Below are 20,259 nucleotides of genomic sequence, written 5' to 3' on the forward strand. Positions count from 1 at the left end.
CATAAATTTTTATTAAACTCTAAAAGCCTTCATGAAACCTCATCCCGCCCACGGATGAGGTTTCATGATAAATGCGATGGCCGCCTGGGCTCTTCGTCTGCCCGCCAATCTTAAGGTTTAATTACTTAAATTAGTTTTCAAATGGCCTTAATAGGCCTTTGACAGTTCGGCGGGTGTGCAGCAGAGTTGGCCGAACTGAAGATCTGAATGTCACAAGGTGCCCGACTGACGCAAGCCCGACATCACCGCGCGTCATTTTACATGTCAGCAAGCAGGGCCCACCCCTGCTCTCCGAGCCGAAGATTCTGCCCTAAATGTACCTCTTGAGTGTCTCCAGTGGCTCCTTCCTGTTTATGATTCCTGTATCAGGATCTACTGTTGTGAAAATGCATCTAAAAGGAAGTAAAAGTAAAGACATTAGTATATAAAACATGGAAAAGGTAATAGTAGTGACTAGCAGTGATGCAATGACACGATACATTGGAGGGTGAATGTCTAGCATGAAAGATCGGTGAGACACAGATTCAAATGAAGAATACCAGTTATCAAGAGGAGGGAAGAGAGATGCTGGACATTAAGTGTTCATTGCTGTTTATGCATACTTCCTCACATTCAGCCAAACGTAATACTCTTCCTTCCCATAGGCTGCAGAAATTGTGTAGCAAGTGCTGATAAGGCAAGAAAATCAAGAGAAATAGCTAAGGACAAACCTTGTGCAGTACATTCTTTGGTGCAACTTTGCAGTCCCAATCTGTATACCTTTCCATGTATCCTAAAAATTAAAAACAGAGAAAATAATTATAGTGAATATTTTAGAGCACTTCTGTGCATAATTATTTATCAATGAATCCCATTCTACCACACTTTCAGGCAGCGCATTCCAGATTATAACAACTCGCTGCATAAAAATTTTTCTTCATGTCATCGCTGGTTCTATTGCCAATTGCCTTAGATTTGTGTACTTTGTTCAGTCACCCTTGTGCTATTTCTTTATTTACTGTATCAAGATACTTCATGATTTTGAATACCTCCATCTTGCCTCCTCATCCAAAGGACAGCCCTTCAAACAGTGCAGCACTCCCGCAGTAATGCAACAAATTGTTGGCCCAAATTCAGTGCTCAAGGGCAGAATTTTGCCCTTGATGGGCGGGCAAGACCGAAACAGGCCGCGCCACTATTTTGTGCGGATGGGCCAATTAAGGCCCACCCAGCAGTTTAGCGACTCCTGTGCAGAACAGGAAAATAGTCGCGGAGGTGGGCGTGCTCAGACCGCCGGTTCCAATGGGGGAACTGGCAGTCTGTATAAAGAGTGGCCAGGTAGCCTGCTTGAGGCAGTGCACCATGGCCACTCAAAGAGAGGGGCTGCTCTCAGAGGACAGGAGCAAGAGGAGGGGGACAGGCTGCAGGAGAGGCCAGCAGGGGTCCAGTGTGCCCCTCGCTTCTCTGGTGCCTGCCTTGCTGTCCTCCTCCTAGAGGTGTCCAGCCGTCAAGATATTTTGTATCCGGAGGATGGGAGGAAGAGGGCTTCCCATGTCACCAGGCAGGCGTGGGAGGAGGTGGGTGATGTAGTAAGCACTCATGACAAATGTGCGGCGCACAGGAACGCAGTGCCGCAAACGATTCAATGATTTTCTGCGCTCTGGAAGGGTAAGTGCCATGTTGGCCTTGGCCATTTAACCCAGCAGGTAGCCTTAGCCTTTGAGCCCCTCCCCCCCACCCCCACGTCTTACTGTTGTTACTGCATTGGGCATTTGGTGCACGCTGGGTGGGCAAACAGGTAGTGACCATGTTTACATCAGCCTTAGTGGTTGAGGAGAAGACGGGTTCTCCCCGCAGCATATGTTGGCGTTTATCGCACTTGAATAGTCTGGGGGCAACCTGCAGGGGAGGCTGCTAGACTCATACTCAGAACTCCAACACATGTCATATTGATAGTGATGAAATGGTGGAAGGGGAGCCTCAAGGTGTCCTGGCCAAAAGCCATCTGCTGGCCTCGGCACCGCACCTAGTTGCGCCTCCTTGCCATGGGCGCTAAGACCCATGTGTTATTCAAAGTGATGGACGCCGAATGTGTCCAAGGTGTCCATTGGGGGAGGGGGTTGGGACCTGCCGTGCTATCTTCTGGGGACTGATCACCAGTAGTGTGGACAGAAGCCGCTGGAGGCCTCAGATGGGCCACTGTGGTTGGGGTGCGGCGTGCGCGCGCAGAGTACATGAGCGATCAGCCCCAATAAATCCTCTTCTCTGTTTTGCAGGCAAAAACTGAGCACAATCTCAGGGACAGCCAGAGAACTGGTGGTGGGCACGCCCTGCTCCAGCAACTCACCACCTTCGGAGAGCAGGACATGGAGCTGGGGAGAAGGCAGGCGGCCAGGGCGGCAGGTGTCAGTGAGGCTGGGGTCCAGCGGCCAGATATTTGAGGTCCACAGTACCATCCACTCTGTCTGCCCACCATCCAAACTACTGATGGTTGCTGCAATCATTAATGCTGCAACACTGCTTGTTCACAGGCTGAGACACTCTGACATGTGGGTCATACACAAAGGTTCTTCGTCTCCTTGAGGATGCGCGTCTCCAGCACCTTCCAAAGTTGCCTTATCTCATTTGTGACCACTATCCCCATGGCCTAACATGCCATGGCATTGCTGCTGCACAGCCAAAGACATTTAGCATCTTAGGGGGGAGGGCTTGGTACCTCCACCACCCTTTCAGCCAGTGCACTCCACATTACTCCATCCAAAAAGTCCTCAGCACCTCACCTGTGAACCTCACGGCACTCAACTTAAATAAATGCCACCACGTTACTCATCCCTGCGCCAAAGGGAAATGTTGCCTTCTGCCCACCCGGTCTATGCCCCTCCTTACGAAATGAAGGGCAATAATGTGACCTGTCAATCTCCTGTGATCCACGGCAAATGTCACAAGTGTTTGCAATGTTTCCTCAGCCCCGCAACTCTCCAGGCCAGAATGCATCCAGGTCAGGTACCTCTCCCCACTCCAATAGTACATAACATTCCATGTGGCATTCCTGAGGCCAACTGACCAGCCTGTGTGCATGCGTGTCTAATGTTTGCGCCTCCTCTTGACTCTTTTCCACCCCACCAATATTCGTCTCCTTAGGGTCTTGAAGGGTGAGCGACTTATGAAGATGGGGGGGAAAGGGATGAAAGGTTTAATTGACTGTACGCTAACTGATGCACTGTCTTTGTTGTTAATTTCAGCATCACCACCGCATGGCCACCCCAACAACACCGGAGCCCCCCCTCCATACCTGAGGCCCAAAATGTGCAACTTGCGGCACATCATTTCAGCCAACCAGGCACTAGCGTAGACACAAACACCTCAGTGGGGAATTTACAGTCGGTTAGTGTCCCAGGTCACAGTGGAGAGGGCACTTCACAATCACTGGAAGAGATGGTAGGGACAGAGAGTGCCGATGGCGCAGCAGCCGGAGGGGGGGACCAGGCACATGCTGAGTCCGGCACTGATGACGTGCCTCTGGAGTTGTCACCAATGGAGCAGCTGCAGGACAAGCAGCAGGAATCACGTTTGCATTTGGCAGGGTTGCATGAGGGTGTGCTTCAGTTGGTCTCTGCAATGGAGGAGTCTAAGCAGAGTGCAAGTGAAGGCATTAGCTTCAGGACAGAGCTTCACGCTTCCTCCACTGAGAGACTGGCGACTCTCATGGAGAGGGGGTTCGATCGGATGGAGACTCTTCTGATTGGGTTATGCTCTGACCTGCAAGCTCTCACGGCGGTAATGGCCATGGGTGGTCATTCACAATGTGGGAGATGTCCTGGGCACCAGGTGTCGGCGCTTGGTGCCCATGCATCTGCGGTGAGCAGGGAGGTCCAATGTGACCTCACGTCGGCGCAGCAGCTGCCTGTTGTCGCTGTGAGCTCCTCTCAGGGCGCTTCAGATGAGGGCAGCAGCTCCTCCGCCCCTCTGCCAGTCAACATTGCTTCCGTTGAGGCTGTGACAACCGAGGAGATGCCAGTTCTGGAACTGGCCACTCCCTCCCAGGCGGAGCCGTCACAGGCTCCAAGGGCCAGAGGACGCCCGCCAAGGTCTTCCAGGCCAAAAGGACAGCAGAGTTAGCAGGCTGCCTCACAAGCCACTCCGAGCGATGGGGTGGCACCTAGACGTAGCACCCACAAACGAAAGCATTAGGCACATTAGGCACTCCACGGGTATGTCACTGGTGCTTTTGTGTTGGCCTTAGATTAGGGAACAAATACTTGTGTTTGTCATAGAGACATTTCTGTTTTATGTTAGACAGAATAAAGTCCACTTTTCTGACCATGGCTGAGCGTGTGTCCTTTGTGCTGCATTTGTATGTTTCACAGACATTTCATGAGTGTTTGAGTGGACATTGATGTTTCTGCACTAAGCCCTTAGTTGCAGCTGATGAGGTGGAAGATGTAGCACCTAAGTGCCACAGGTGGAAGCACCAGGCAATGCTGGTCCTGCTGATCCATGAGTGTGCAGCTAGCTGAAGGTTCATTGGATTAAATTGTCCCAAGTGTCCCTGCCTCCTAGGTGTAATAGCAGGTCGGTGTGCTGCCCCTCATCATCGCCCTGTGCTTCCTCATCCTCTGAGCCACTGCTGGATTCATCACATGCAGCCTCATCCAAGGTCTTCATCGTCAACTGCATCCCCCCTTTCCAGCACAAGATTGTGCAGAGCGCAGCATGCTACCACTATCACAGAGACGCGATCTGGGGGGTACTGGAGTGCGCCCCCTGAGTGGTTCAGGCAGCGGAAGTGCATCGTGAGAACACCGATGGTTCTTTCCACCACAGCCTTTGTGGTGCCCTGGCTCCTATTGTACCGCTGCTCAGCTACTGTTCTTGGGTGGCGGAGAGGCATCATGAGCCGCCTTCTGAGGGGATAGCCCTTGTCACCCATAAGCCATCCATCCAGCCGAGTCGGACCACTGAAGAGCACCGGCACCTGGGAGTGTCTGAGGATGTAGGCGTCGTGGGAGCTGCCTGGATACCTTGCACAAACTTGCAGAATCTGCATCCTGTAATTACAACTATCACGTTCATGGAGTGGAAGCCCTTCCTGTTGACGAAGGCACCGGGCTCACCTGCTGGTGCCTTGATGGTCACATGTGTACAGTCTATAGCACCCTGGACACGGGGGAAGCCATCCAGGGCTGCGAAGCCTCTGGTTCGCTCTGCCTGACTTGCCTGGTCACAGCGGAAGTGGATGAAGGTCAATGCCCATCTGAACAGAGCATCTGTAACCTGCTTAACACAAGTGTGGACAGCTGATTGGGAGACACCACAAAGATCACCCACCGAGCCCTGGAAGGAGCCAGAGGCATAGAAGTTGAGGGCAACTGTGAACTTCAGAGCCACTGGCATGGGGTGTCCACCCACACAGTTAGGAGAGATCTCAGGGCCAATCATCTGACAAATATAGTTGACTGTCTCCCTTGAGAGACTGGGCCTCCTGCATCTCGGTCATATTGAGGTAGCTGCTTCACCGCCTGTAAACCCTGGCAGCAGGATAGTGGAGTCTTCTGTGACCCCTTCCACCTTGGACAACCTCTTAGCCCTGCGCCCCTTGTGCCTGCACCTGGCCTCCGAAAGGTGGCTCCCCAGGAGGCTGACTGTCCATTCCTGACCTCCTCCTTATTCTATCCCTCCCTTCCTCCTCAGAGGAGCTGCCTCCAGTGGAGATGTCAGAATCCAAACCCAGGCTAAACGGAGGCCACCGGAAAGCTGCAGGCCCGAGAAAGATAACTGTCTGCAGACTGGTTTCAAAGTACACAGAAAGCCTTGGAAATCGATGTGAACTGCTAACAATCACACAGACAAGTTTAAAACACTTTCTGCATTAAATACTTCATGAAAAACATGAACAACCCCTCTGAGTCCACATATCCCATCAGTGAATGAGTTTTAACAAAAATTCTCCTACCCACCTGCCCATTGGGCCCGTTTGCCAAGCCGAAGTTCGCACAGGCCCCTCAAAATCATCGACAATTGGCAAGTTAAGGGCCTTAACGAGGCCTTTAATTAATGGTGGGCACGTGTCCCGCTGCTGTGCACGCCCGCCGACCGAAATATCGCGATGCTGCGCGCTGACGCCGGGACGCTCGCACGACATTTTAAGCGCTGATGTACGGGCTCCGCCACCTGCATGTCAGCCAGAAAATTCTGCCCCAAGTTTCCAAAGTAGGATATGAACCCACCACCTTCAGATTCCGAGTTAAGAGTGCAGAAAAGCTGATGCTGCTTTGGGTGCAACCTCGAAATAAAACACTTTTGCACAACACTATATTCTCTGCAATATTCTCTGGTCACCATTGATTGATTTTAAAACATGAAGTACAGAGTACACATTAATTTCTGTTCATTTCCATGCAAATGGAAGTAAACTCTTCACCTCTGCATATGGTTTGCAATCCTTCACTACTACCACAGGCCTGAAATTCTCCATTTTAACCTTTTTCTCCAACCTGGTATTTAAATCTTCCACAGTCGCCTCCGACATCATCATGCAGGAACTGGTATCATTGTAGACAGTCTACAACAGGGAGTAGAAAAGATAGACCTCATTTCAGTGAATGATTTCTACAGGAGATAAATTGGGGAAATAAGGGATTTACAGGAGCAGGATATTATTTTAACCTTTCACTCAAGTTGGTAATGCATTATTAATACCCTTGAATGAACAGTGAAAACTTGCATGGGGAATGAGAGACTTCTACAGCCTCTTAAGAGAATACATTTATTAAATCTTAATATCTAATAAGATATTAATTTGCATTTCAAACTACCTAACCTCCCTTAGAGTTTCTTATAGTTTGGAATTAAGAGCACAATCACATTTAGCTGCGTTTAATCTGGCCTGTCCCTTTAAGTCCATTGGTTAGGAGCTTCTTGAGCAATTTTTTAAAAAATATGTTTGTTTATGGGACATGCGTCTCTCCGGCAAAGCCAGCACTCATTGCCAATGCCTAATTGCCCTTGTGAAAGTGGTGGTGAGTCGCCTTCTTGAACCGCTGGAGTCCACGTGATGTAGGTGGACCCCTGTGTTGTTATGGAGTGAGTTCCAGAACTTTAATCCAGCGATGATTAAGGAAATACAATATAATAGGCATGTTCTGCAGTGAACTAAAGGTTGACTGCAGATTATATGTTTGTAGGTGGGCAGCATTAAGGGAACTCTCCATCCCTTTGGAAGAGGCCATGCTATTAAAGACAGAAAGAAAAAAACTGTAGGAAGTGACTAGTTTTCCAGATTTTTTTTAATTTTTAGAAGGTTATTCAATTTAAATATACTGGGCATATACTGGATGCAAGAGTTTCATATATCCTAGCAGGTATCTCATGGCATTACTCATGGCGAGTCAGGGATTAGACTGTTGCAAAGGGGTGTTTGGACATGGAAGGGGAAGAAATGCACATCTTCACTTAAAAGATTTGGGAAGAAGCCTGTAAGATATCTGTTTGAAAAAATGTGTTTTTGACTGCTTTTTGCAAAATAGCATTTTCCTTTCCCATTGTATGCAGGGAGATAAATAAATGTATTCCTTTCACATAATTCAAACAAAAAAGTTGCATAAATAATTGTCTCTGTATATCTTATGGGCATGGTTAGCAACACCATACCTAGGATATCAAATCTGCATTCTGTCCCATCTGCTTTTATAAGTATGGCTTTTATAAGTGACAAAAAGTTTAAACTTCAAGATTTAATTCCAGAATACATGCAACAACAATCCTAGCAATTGCTGCAGAATTGTGTCCGCTGGTGGCCTCTAACACTGCCACAGCTGGAGTTTAAGTTTCAACATGCACCAACACCACAGGGGAGCAATACTGGGGTCTGCCTCTCACGCAGATCTGTAAATCTAGCATAGCTTGTCGCTTCTAGGGGAACAAGGGCACTGAGACAAACCACCACCACCACCACCACCACCACCACCACCACCCCCCAGTTGCTGAAAAATACAAGAACTTCTGATATTGGGTGTCCTGTGCCCTGGCACTGCATCAATAGGGGCGGGCTGAGGCTCAACCCCTTACAAGGCCCTGCGGAAGCCTCTGTGAATGGCTGACTCCCAGCCAAGCCGTCTTTTCCCTTGTTTTATGATCGCCCCACCAAAGCATTCGCAATGGAATTGCAGCATGGTTGTGCTGAAAGGGTCAAGGATTTTCAGCTCCGTCATTCTTTACCAAATATTTCCGGTTAAGTACTTTATTGTTGAAATTTACTGCTCAAGTAACTTTCGGCTTAGAACTTGAATTTAGAACTTTCCTCCAAACATGAAAAGTTATTCCGTCTTGTGAGAATTTTCTATTCCGTAAATTTGCTTTATATAGTTTTGATGTCTTCATACAAAAAAAATTCAGATTATTGTAATTGCTTCCAACAATGGCTTTGAACAACAGGTTAAGCAAGCCATTTCATGCTGCTACTATGCAGTGGCTACGTGGGTAGTATTGTCCTCTAACAGGATGCTGCCATCAGACCAAAAGAACATTCTGCCTACCACACAGTTCAGCAATGAATTTCACAGTTGGTGCAATGCCAGGTATATAGGCTGTAGGCCTCAGCGATTGGCTGAGTAAATCAAACAGCATGCTCCTTGGTTGTTCCCAATAGGCAGAGTACAGACTGTGCTTGACCAGCCTGCACTTGCAAAACCCAAACCAAAATATCTACCGTTAGATATGGTTCCACTATTTAGCACTTACTAAACAATCCTGAGTATGCTAATGGCTACACTAACACCCAATTTAAGATATCCAGTTGAAATCAAAGCGGCTTGTTTATGCTCCTTAGAAGTGACATGCATCCATATGCAGGGACCTGTTCCCTACTAACAAAATGAATATGTTCAAGCCTTGCGCCTTTTTGAATTACTAGGGAGCCTATGGTTCCCCATTGCTTTCCCCACCTTGGTCAATCAGAGTTGGCTTGCCAGCTAACCAACACCCTTTTCTCCTATAGTATATATATTGTTGTGGTTGTTTGAAATTTGTCATTCTTGCACTTGTCCCTGATGAGTGCAAGACAAAGCTTTGGCAACATGTCTCTCTTTTCAGCAATAATAATGGCTTTCATGAGACAATTTACCTTGGATCCTTCTACACCACATGACAGCATGGGAGAATAGGGATAGAACTTGCAAATAGCAAATCACAAATTCTTCAGAATGGACAATCTTGCATTCAATGAAAAATATTTGAGAGTTAGAGGCATAGATGTCCGCTGTAATCTACTAACTTATTAAATTTCTCCAGCTGAGGGTGAGAGGTTATCTCTGGTATCTCAAGTCCATGGCTTTTCAGGGAGACATATAGAAAACATTGTTAAAGTCATTAAAACATAAAATGTTAATGGATAGGTTCGCTTAATAATTTCTCGTACTCTCTTATGTCTTATGCCTTTATTATGTCGTAAACCACAGTCTTTTGATCCTTCTGGGGTATGGGAATGGCGCCTGCAGATTAGATGATTTCAAATTTTACACCCCTATACAAAAAAAGGAGGACAATCCAAGTAACTGCAGTTCAGTGCACTGTAAGTGGTGGGAAAGCTACTAGTGAACATTACCAAGGAAAAAAATAATTTTCTCTTGGGGAAGCATCGGTCAAAAAGGGATAGCCAACACAAGCTGTTAAAGGCAAAACATCTCCAAATAACCTTGAGAGTTCTTTGATGAAGTAACAGGGAAGGATAATGAAGGTAGTGCAGTAGCTGTTGTACATATGAACTTTCAAAAGGCATTTGACAGAACACAGCCAAGCATGAGCCCACACCAATAAAAGCATTAGTTCAGCAGGGGGTTCTGTTTTCACAAGTGAAGTGAAGTGAATTGTTGACTTCGCTTGCTTGACATCTTCAAGCACATAAGTTGTTCTTTCTGTGATCTCTTTTGTTAATGCTTAGTGGGCGGAATTGTACAGCCCCTCCCACCAGCGGGATTTTCCAATCCCAACGAAGTCAATGAACTTTTGAATACTTTGCCGCAATTTCTGGCCCTGCCCCCTCCACAACGGGGCCGTAAAATTCTGCTCAATATTTATTTGGACAACATTAAGAGGTGTGAAGCATTTAAAGCCTCTGTTACTGATAATTTAATGGTCTGTCTGATTGACACTTTTATCGGGTTGTAGGAACAGCATTTTATTTTTCAAAACAAGATTTATGAATGGGTGTTTTTCTTTCTCTCAGCAGTTCCACACTTGCTATTGTTATCATATGGCTCATTGGTTATGTACATAGCAACAAACAATGGATGAATAGACAGGTGTTAGTATTGACTTGGCACGGACAATAAGAAAGGTCATGGGGATGTTTGGGCAGCATGCATTAGCAGGGGCAGAATGAGGGACCATGTGGGTTGGTTGGGGGGTCATGTGTTGGCATTGAGTTGGCATGGACAATATGATAGGCAATAAGGTAGTGGCTGGGGGGGCATAAATTGGCACTGAGCTGGAATGGACAGTATGAGAGGCCATGGGGATGGCTGGGGGGCAGGAGTTGGCATTAGGTTGGCATGGGCAGTATGAGGGGCCATGGAGAGTGGCTGGGGCAAGAATTGGCATTGAATTGACAGGGAATGAGCATGGGTAAGATCTTTTGAACTTACGTTTAAAATGTTCCCAAATCCAGACTATGGTTTATGACTCCTCTGACAGAAGTCTTCCGAGAAGCTGGCCTGATCCACGGAATTGCAAGGGGAGCTAGGAGATGCTTATCATTGCAACAGAGCCAGTCAGGTCAGGACAGGAGCATGTGGGGTCACTACTCACAAGCTTATCCAATGCCAGTGAAAATCAGGGGTGCTGGGAATGCCTGGGGGGGGGGGGGGGGGTTGCAATCCCAGAATTGAGTCCCACCTACCACTTTTAATGGCTCTGGAGTTATTCCAACTATGTAAAGATCTGGGCCTAAGGAAATTGAGGGATATGGGAGTTGACATGGCATTGATATAAAAGGTCCACTATGATCTTATTGAATAATGGTGCAGGCTCGAAGGGTCATATATCCTACTCCTGTTCCTATTTGTCATGCTCTTAGAAGCAATATTCCCTCGAATTTTTCAAAACTGCGCAGTCTCTTTACAACCAACACATACCTGCGCAGCTTACATGGAACATTGCTTAAAAGGTAGCTGCCAGTGTTAATGGTGTGTACAGAACCTAAGAACAAATGACAGTAGAGAGATGCAGCAGTTTAGGCTAATTGTTTCAGAGTGGAGAAGAAATAGCTGAAGGTTCTATCACCAAAGCTGGAGCAGGAGGGGAAGGAATTCATAGAAAGTTAACCTTGAAGGACCAGAAGGCATGGAGGAAGAGTTAATGTGAGACAAGCTGAGGTACCATGCATAAATGAGAATATTAAAGTAAACCTGGGGGGGCAGTGTGCGGTGGGGAGGGGAGGAAGTGTAGGACAGTCAAGATGAAGGTGAATTAGTGGCAGGGCTTAATACAACACAACATGTGGGTGGTAGAGCTTTGGATTTGGATTTTATGTTACATACAGGTCAGTTTGGCTGCAAAACAGGTTTTGCCAAAGTTAATTCTAGAAATAGAAAAAGAATAAATTAAGTACTGTGGTGGCAGTGGATGTAAAGTAGGGGAACAAGCCTTGAAATTCAGTTGGGGTAAACAGAACACCAAGGTTTTTGCATACTGCCTGGTTTAGCCTGAGGAAGAAACCAGGGAGGTAGGTAGGATTGATGACAAATGACTGAAGATTTTGGGTGATCTAAACTGATGGTTTTGGTTTTCCTCGAGCTTAGCTGGAAGAAATTCTGGCTTATCTATGGCTTAATGTCAGAAAGGCCGTTTGACAAGAGATTTTCATGAAGGAAAATAGCAGAGATGTAGTACAAGGTGTCATTAGCATAAATATGGAAGCTCTCCCCATGCCTGCAACAGCATTTAGCTGGGGAAAGGGTCCATTGAAACTTCAGAGGTTAGTGTGTCAGGAATAGAGGAGATGCTTTAGCTGCAAATGTTCTTGTTGTGTTACAAGATGTGGTATAAAGCATCCAGTTAACTTCGCCCCTCCCTGATGTGTCACAGAGTCTGCAGCTCAGCCTCTTGCTCAATGACTCTGACCACAAAGTTCCTCAAACCACAAAGATTTACTGCAGGCATGTTTGCCCTGGATCACAATATTACCCAGGAGCTCCCACATGCTGCAGCCTTGACACATCATCTATCCTGCCATCCTTGACGTGCTTTAAATGATTACTTAATTATATTAATCACTTATTTATGTTGCTTTCTTATATTCACTGTCTTGTGCCAAGTTAAAGGAAAGATAATACTCTGCAGCTGTCTTTAACTATTGTGCTCTCAATGCTCCAAGCAAGGTAGAAATAAGAGTGAGGAGATTGAAGCATAACTTGTGTATGATGTGAGCATAGAGATGGCAGACAATGCCGCTTATAAGGGCATAGACAGGGAGGAGGAATTAGACATGCACCGATAGTTGCAGGGGACAGATAGGTCCAGAGTTTCTTTTGTGGAGGGATAATGACAGAAGTTCTGAAAGGGCCATATACAAAATGTACATGTACAGAATTATTGAAGTACCATTTTCACATAGGTAGTGAAGCAATGAAACCTAACATACAATTAAACATTTACCCTCCAAATGTTATACAAGAATATAAATTAAAATGGTGTGGTCTGACATTTCAAAAAAGCAATATATCCTTCACAACAATGAAGACATTTTTGAGTACTATACAATCAAAAATGAGCAGACATAGCAGTGTCAGGTAACACTGGCAATTCCCCACAAGGTGAACTACCACCCTCGGCTCTAGCACTGAAACTGGGTGGCGAGAAAGCTCAAGACCAAAGCAAGCAGAAAGTTCAGAGGAAAGTTTATTCTCATGCACATTTTAGCAGCTGGTCACAGATCAGCATAGGCAAAAGCCTAGGTACAAGTCCCCTATCTGTCCACAAAGACCAGGCCGAATTCAAAATTGTTTCTTATAAGATGAGTTCAAAGCTTAAGAGTGTTGCAATTTCATCATACATTTCAAATCTGTGCCATATACTGTCACAAATTACCTTATCACTGTCCAGGAAAGGTGGATCCTTTTCTTTTAGATATCTTGGTTTCATTGAAGGCTCATAGCACACCAATCGGAAAGCCCTGCTATTTCTTAAGTAGATACTGATCCAATGGGCAGCTTCGTCGCCGCAATCTCTACCTTCTATATTGCATCCCCATACTCTTTACAAAAAAAAAGTTTTAAAAGTAATACAAATACATTTTATCTGATGCCATCTTGGGTTAAGAATTCCTTTGGTCCATATGTGTAAGCCTGATTGTGAATATTTCCTCTATTTGGAATTCAATACTGTAAAACTGACCAGAGGAATTCTCACCCTAGTTACTTCAAAAATAGATGTAATCAAATTCTGTTTCACAGCTCATCTATTTGTGTTTTTCCATCAAAACCAATTGAAAGTGTAAACCAGCAAAAGCTTTCTACACTGTTCTAAGATCGCAGGTACTCCCATTGGGGGAGGCTGCTGGCAACTGTGATCATGAACCGGAATTTTATTTTCTGTTGCACAATCAGGTTACAATCCACCCCTTTAACTTATCATAAAACAATTTTTATTGCTATGAGGCTCTTCCTTTTAACAGGTGCCATTTCAGTCATCTTAGGTCTTAATATTTTATGGTTTTAGAATATAGAATAAAAATCCAGAATTGAATCTTGTCCCATTGAGCCATAAAGTCAAGCATAATTAATCACAATTAGAAAATCTTAGAAAGAATACCATGCACCAGCCTATGCAAACCTTTGCCTTGGTTAGTTTTAAGCTCAGGTGGCAGAGGTGAAGAACAAAAATTGCTTTCAGCAAAATGATCTAATTCACTGCCTTACAAAGTCCACCTCCATATCGTGTCTTTTCTCCTCCTTTAAAAGTTCACAACCGATAAGCCTGCTTAATGATTCCTTCGAAGCAAAGCACTCAAATTGCACACCATTTAGTCTGAGTTGGCCACCAGTAGCAATGGGCAGCAACAAACATTTGCAGGAATATGGTAAACTCGGAACAGGTTACCTGCACATCTTCACAGGATTTGACTTTGATGGTTTCAAAGGGACCCTCAGCTCTTCCATTTCTGGTGCATTAAGACACAGAAAGCCATTCTTATCGGATACAGTGACGAGCACCAAAGAAGGTTCCACCCTGCCAGTAATCATGTTCCATTTCTCATCGACTATAAGCCACTGTCTAGAAGATAAAAAAAACTTTCAAGGAGTTCTTGGGTTCATCTAAAAGAAGTACTATAGCACAGATTCTGAGCTTGAAAGGCCACAAAACAGCATGTCAGTTTTCTTTACAGCACAGCCTGTTTAAACCCACCTCCTGCTTGCCTTGGGAGAAAATGTAAATGCAGTTTAAATAGGCTATGATTAAAGCAAGCAATTTGGTATGATGCCACATTGTGCAAATTTCTAGATCTAGCACATTCTTTTGCCCTACTGCAATTTTTGCTTAAGAAATCATTAGCCAGAGAAAATGCTGCTTTAGTGGATCTGACTGTATCAAATCACTGGGTCCATAAATGATTAAACAATTTGTGTGGTAGTTTTATGTTTTGTCACTCATGGGGTATTCAACCAACTCAGGTTTGAAGCTATTTATCATATTACATTGCTGAAAAGGTGTATATTCTCTGACATAATTAGTATCTCCATAGCAGAAATCACACACAGTCCCTCAGGCATGAAGTGTAAATGAAGTGCATATTGTAAAGTATTTTTACCAGTTTTAAATGTAGCCTCTCACAAGCATATAATAACATTTCTAAACAAACATAATTTCCACTCTCTTTAACTTAACTCATCTATGGGTCCTTTTCCCATGTTTCTCAATCATGCTAAAAGAAATTAGTACAAATCGGCGAGATGGGTTTTGGGTCCTAAATTGTCAAATCCACTATTCATGCAAATAAATATTCACTCGTTGCCTATTCACCACCCCCATTTTAAAACGAGTTTTTACAATAATTTGATTCACAGCCCATTACTCAGATTAAAAAATAGGTTCATAAGCACAGATCTCTGACATGGTAGACACCCTTTCTATCCACACAGAATTATATTGTGCGCACAATATACCAAGAACTCCTTATTACTTCATAATGGAGCAAATCCAGACATTTTTAAGCTTACACTTGATCACTCCAGATACACTGGATCGCTAATACTGGTCTATCTTTCAGAATTCAGAGGTTCCTATTTCAAAAGGTTAAGCTTACTCATCTTCCATTACTTCCCAAGGTGCTACTTGCAATTCTTCCCTAAGCTACTCCAATAGTCCCTTAATTGAATAACAAGGCACTATGTGCTCACTGGAAGCTCTCGATCCTTTTTCTTTAGGTTACCTTCTATCTTATTTTCAAATAACTTCACTTATGGTCTCACACCCTGTTGATCCTACCAGAAAAAAATCCACTATTTTCCTGTTAATTTTTGTGATGTAGTCTGTAGACAAGGCAGTGAAACCATTCCATTAATGTTATAATTTTTAGGACATGCCCATTTCTCTAGAGCATCCACACTGTTATGGAAAGTTAAATAGTTGCAGACCATCAAAAAAGACATTAGTACTGAGGATTTTTAAGTGATTGTCACTTTGTGATTTTTTTTTGAATTGTTCAATGATGCACAGTGCTTCAGGATGGTTACCTTGAGGCAGTTCTTATTAATGTTTACTTTTAAACTATCAGAGATTCAGCAAAAGTAGTTTTGATATTCCACTTATATTGTTTATTCTATTTTCCACTGAAGTGAGATAAAAAAGCAGGTATCATGTGAACCTCAGCCATTTATAAAGCAAAGTGAAAAGACTTCCATTTATATAGCTCATTTCATTACCTCAAAACACCCCAAAATACTTTACAGACATGAAAATACGTTTTCAAGTGTAGTCACTGTTGTAATATAGGGAAAGTTATATTCAAAGAATTATAGAATGATTATAGCACAAAAAGAAGCCATTTGGCCAGTCGTGTCCCTGCTGGATCACAATAGCAACTCAGTTAGTCCCATTCCTCTCTTGGAATCATCGAATGGAATGTTATGCAAACCATATTAGAATATTTAGCACTAAGAATCTGGTTAAACTGTAACAAGAAACTTCTTAAACCAATGGGCAATGCAACAGGTAAGTCAACGATATTGTTATATGAGACTTGTGGTGGAGTGGTAGCTTCCCTGCCTCTGGGCCAGAAGCTCTGGGTCCCAGTCACACTTCAGGACTTGAAGGTCATGGAAGGTGCATTCATAATGTGGCCAATCAGGTTGATTATCAGCCTGTAAATCCTTCCAATATGCATAATTGCAGGTGGCAAGAGCAGGAGAGTTTCTTGATCAGCCATACTGCAGAAGGCAACGGCAAACCACTGCAGTACTTTGCCATAATCATGGACCAATCCAATGACAGTCCATAGTCCTAATGCCCTCCTAGTGACTCTCGTTCTGTCAGCATTGCTTCTCCTCCACTGATGGTGCTATCTATCACAATGACTAGGCATTGCCCTCCAAATACTGCAAAATCTAGCTGGTCAGTTCCATGGTAAGGTACCGATGGCAGCTTCTTTTCTACAACTTGACATGCTCTGCGCTGCTCCACTGTGTTCTCTATGTCCTCATCTAACCCTGGCCACCAAAGATAGCTTCTCACTAGATTCTTTGTCAAGTTCATCCCTAAGTGTTGATCATGAAGATCACATAGCAACTGCAATCTGGTCCCTTCAGGAATTGCAACTCTGGCTCCCCATATAACACAACCTTTATTAACAGACAACTCATTCTTACACATAAAAAATGGCCTGATTTCTAAACCCAGCATCTGTGTTGGCCAACCATTAGCTATATAGTTGTACAGCCTTACCAATATAGGATCGTTATGAATGGTTCGACCAATGTCATTTGCTGTGACTCACAACTCATCTGTGTGTGAAAAGAAAAATAAATCTTCCCTATTGGGCTTTACCTCTGAGGGGATGGTAATCTAAACATCACACCAGCATTACAATAATTTTCTGATCATCTGTACTTAATGTCGTACTGATAAGCAGACAAAATCAAAGCCCATCTCTGCATTCAAGCTGCAGCTAAAATGGTACTGGAGACTTTGGATTCAAAATAATGATCAGAAGCTTATGATCAGTTTTGATCGTGAAACTGTGACCATGCAGGTTTTATGAAAGCTTCTTACTCCAAAAATCAAAGACAATACTTCCTGTTCTATTTGAGCATAATTTTACTCACTGGCACCGATAGTGCGTGTGGACAATGCAATCTGTCTCTCCTCACCATTATCCAACACTTGAGAGATCACAACACCTATTCCACATGGAGAGGCATCATGTGCTAGCTTAATCTTTTTGGATACACTGTAAGGTACAAGCATTGTACCATCCACCAATTAACTTTAGACAACTGGAATGCTTTGTCACACTAATGTGTCCAATTCCACAGAATACTCTTCCCCAAGAGTTCAATCAATGGATGCAAAAGGTTACCAAATTTGGTATGAATTTACCACAATAATTTGCTTAGCCCAAAAAGATCTGGGCTGAGAGGTATTCTGAGTACGTGACACCTTTCTTATTGCTTGAACCTTGCTCTTGGCAGCATGTAACCCATCTTTATCTAACCTGTGACCCAAATACTCTACAGAGTTTTGATACATTTCGCACTTATATACCTTTGTCCAAACTCCATGCTTTTCCAAGCATTGGAGCACGTTTTGCAGCCTGTCATCATGGATCTGAATGTTTGGAACTGAAATAAACATGCCATCTAAATAGCACACTACTCCCTAAATTCCCTGCAAAATTTGGTTCATTACGCCTTGCTTACTGGAGCATCATCCAACACTACTTGGACTACGATGCCCAGCGTATTTCCGGTGGACATCCTTGTGCTTCAGAAGGTTGTCAACGATGATCAAATATATTCCTGGAGATTTCATCACATGAACCCCCATGCTCCAGCCATTAGTCAGCCAACAGATCCATCCTTGTGACGTACTGCCTTCCATGTCAATTGGAAAGCCAAAAACCTCATTGTTCAGTTTTTTAAAGCCGATGTTTTATCCAAGGTAACGCTAAACCTCCTGCTCCATGAATCTCAATTTCACTAACCAAACTTTTATGTAGTACTTTGTCAAATGCTTTCTTAAGATCTTTATAGACAACATCCATCGCATTCCCTTCATCATCCTTTCTGTTACTTCACCAAAAAATTCAATTAGATTCGTCAAGCATAATCTGCCTTTTACAAATCCATGCTTGCTCTCCTTAATTAACTAAAACCTCTCCAAGTGCCTATTGATTTTTTTCTCTGATTATTATTCCTAAGACTTTACCCACCATTCATGTTAAACAGACCAGCTTATAGTCATTAGTAATGTCCTTAAACCCATTTTTGAACAAGGCTATCTTGTTTGCCACTCTCCATTCCTCTGGCAACTCCCCCATATCGAGGGAAGATTGGAATATTATGGGAAGCTCTTCTACTACCTCCAACCCCATTTCCTTTAGCAACCCAGGAGGCAAGGCATCTGGACCAGGTGATTTTCCACTCTAAGCAAAGCCAGCCTTTCCAGTACATCCTGCGTAACAATTTTCAACCTGCCCATTACCACAATCAGTCTTTGCTCATACTGATATTTTGTCAGCATCCTCTCCCTTCATAAACACTGATACAAAGTACTCATTAAGTATTCCAGCCTTGCCCTGCGCCTCTAAGTGTATATCACCATCTTTGTCCCTAATAGAACCTACACTGCCTCCTACTACCTGCTTACTATTTACATGTCAATAGCAGACTTTTGGGTTCTTAACTGTCATTCTATTCTTACATTTTCTCCTTACCAATCTTATTTTCCTCTTCACTTCCCCTTTCAATTCATTGTATTTGGCCTGATTCTTGCTTAAAGAATTCACCCAACATGCATTATACACCCCTCTTTCTTGTTTCATTGTATTCTCTGTCTTCCTTGCCAACCAAGAGGCCCTGGAACAATTTCCCTATCGTTCACCCTTTTTGAACAGTGCCTAGCCTTTACTTGAAACATCTCCTCCCTAAAGATCACCCATTGTTCCATCACAGATTTTCCTGCCAGTCTTTGGTTCCATTTTAGCCTGGCTAGATCCCTGCCGATCTGATTAAAATTACCCCTCTTCCAATTTAGAAGGTCTACTTTAGTTGTCCCTTGCTCTCTCCATTACTAAGCTAAACTTTACATTACAAATTCACCCTTACTCAGTGTTCCCCCACAGACACTTGGCCCACGTGGCCCACTTCATTCCCAGCACCAGATCTAGTAATGCCTCCTTCCTTGTTGGACTGAAAACTGACTAGTCAACAAAGTTTTCCTGAACACAATTCAAAAATTCCTCCCCCTTCTTTCCCTACAGTCCAGCATTATCCCAATTTATATTTGAGTAATTAAAATCCCCGGTATCACCATTCTATCATTCTTGCACATCTCTATGATTTCGCTTCACATTTGCTCCTCTCTCTCTCACAATCACTATCTGGAGGCATATAGAATACCCCCAGTAGCATGACACTACCTTTATTGATTCTGAACCATAACCATATAGAACAGTATATCTGTTCTTGCCCCTTAAAGGACATCCTCCCTTTCCAACAATACAATGCATTCCCCAGCTACCCAATGCCCTTTCTTCCTACCCTATCTTTTCTGAACATTGTGTATCTTTAAATATGAGGTGTCCAATCCTCACCATTTTAAGTTTCTAATATTTCCCTCCATCAAATTTTCAATGGATATTTGTGCTTGAAACTCATCAAGTTTAATCACCACACTTTGGGCATTGACATGCATGTATTCTAAACCTGTCTATGCATTCCTCATACTCCTTCTTAGTCTACTCCTGTCTAATGTGGTACTACTTCCTTGGCATCTAGTCAATCTTTCCACCTCTAGAATATTGCCTGCATGTGCCCCCATTTCTTGCTGCTACCCTGCACCCCAACCCAAAACCCAAATTCATGCATTCATTGCCTCAAGCATTGATCTCAAAATGTTCCCTTTACTTGGAGCTCTCCACCATCCTTCACAAACTAATTAATCTTGAATTCAATAACACAAGTCTTTAACATCACGTTTGCACACCCATCACTCTTATTCTTGCGCAACCATTATATTCAAAATACCTGTCGTCACTTTCCAATCTCTGCCCTTCACCTTATCTGGGCA

At 43.9% G+C, this 20,259-nt stretch overlaps 1 protein-coding gene across 2 annotated transcripts in view; it reads right to left on the reverse strand.

The window, feature by feature from the left end:
- marc1 (mitochondrial amidoxime reducing component 1) overlaps positions 1-20,259 on the reverse strand; it is a 39,697-nt gene that overhangs the window by 17,207 nt on the left and 2,231 nt on the right. The window contains exons 2-6 of one of the 2 annotated variants that reach the window (XM_041178572.1): positions 14,074-14,247; positions 13,063-13,228; positions 6,401-6,541; positions 711-772; positions 321-392 (exon numbers count right to left, since the gene is read on the reverse strand). In XM_041178572.1, coding sequence (XP_041034506.1) covers positions 321-392; positions 711-772; positions 6,401-6,541; positions 13,063-13,228; positions 14,074-14,247 — 615 coding nt within the window. The remainder of the gene's footprint in view (positions 1-320; positions 393-710; positions 773-6,400; positions 6,542-13,062; positions 13,229-14,073; positions 14,248-20,259) is intronic. The other variant, XM_041178582.1, reaches the window with a different exon arrangement.

The sequence above is a fragment of the Carcharodon carcharias genome, chromosome 2 (genome assembly GCF_017639515.1).
Source record: "Carcharodon carcharias isolate sCarCar2 chromosome 2, sCarCar2.pri, whole genome shotgun sequence".
NCBI lineage: Eukaryota > Metazoa > Chordata > Chondrichthyes > Lamniformes > Lamnidae > Carcharodon > Carcharodon carcharias.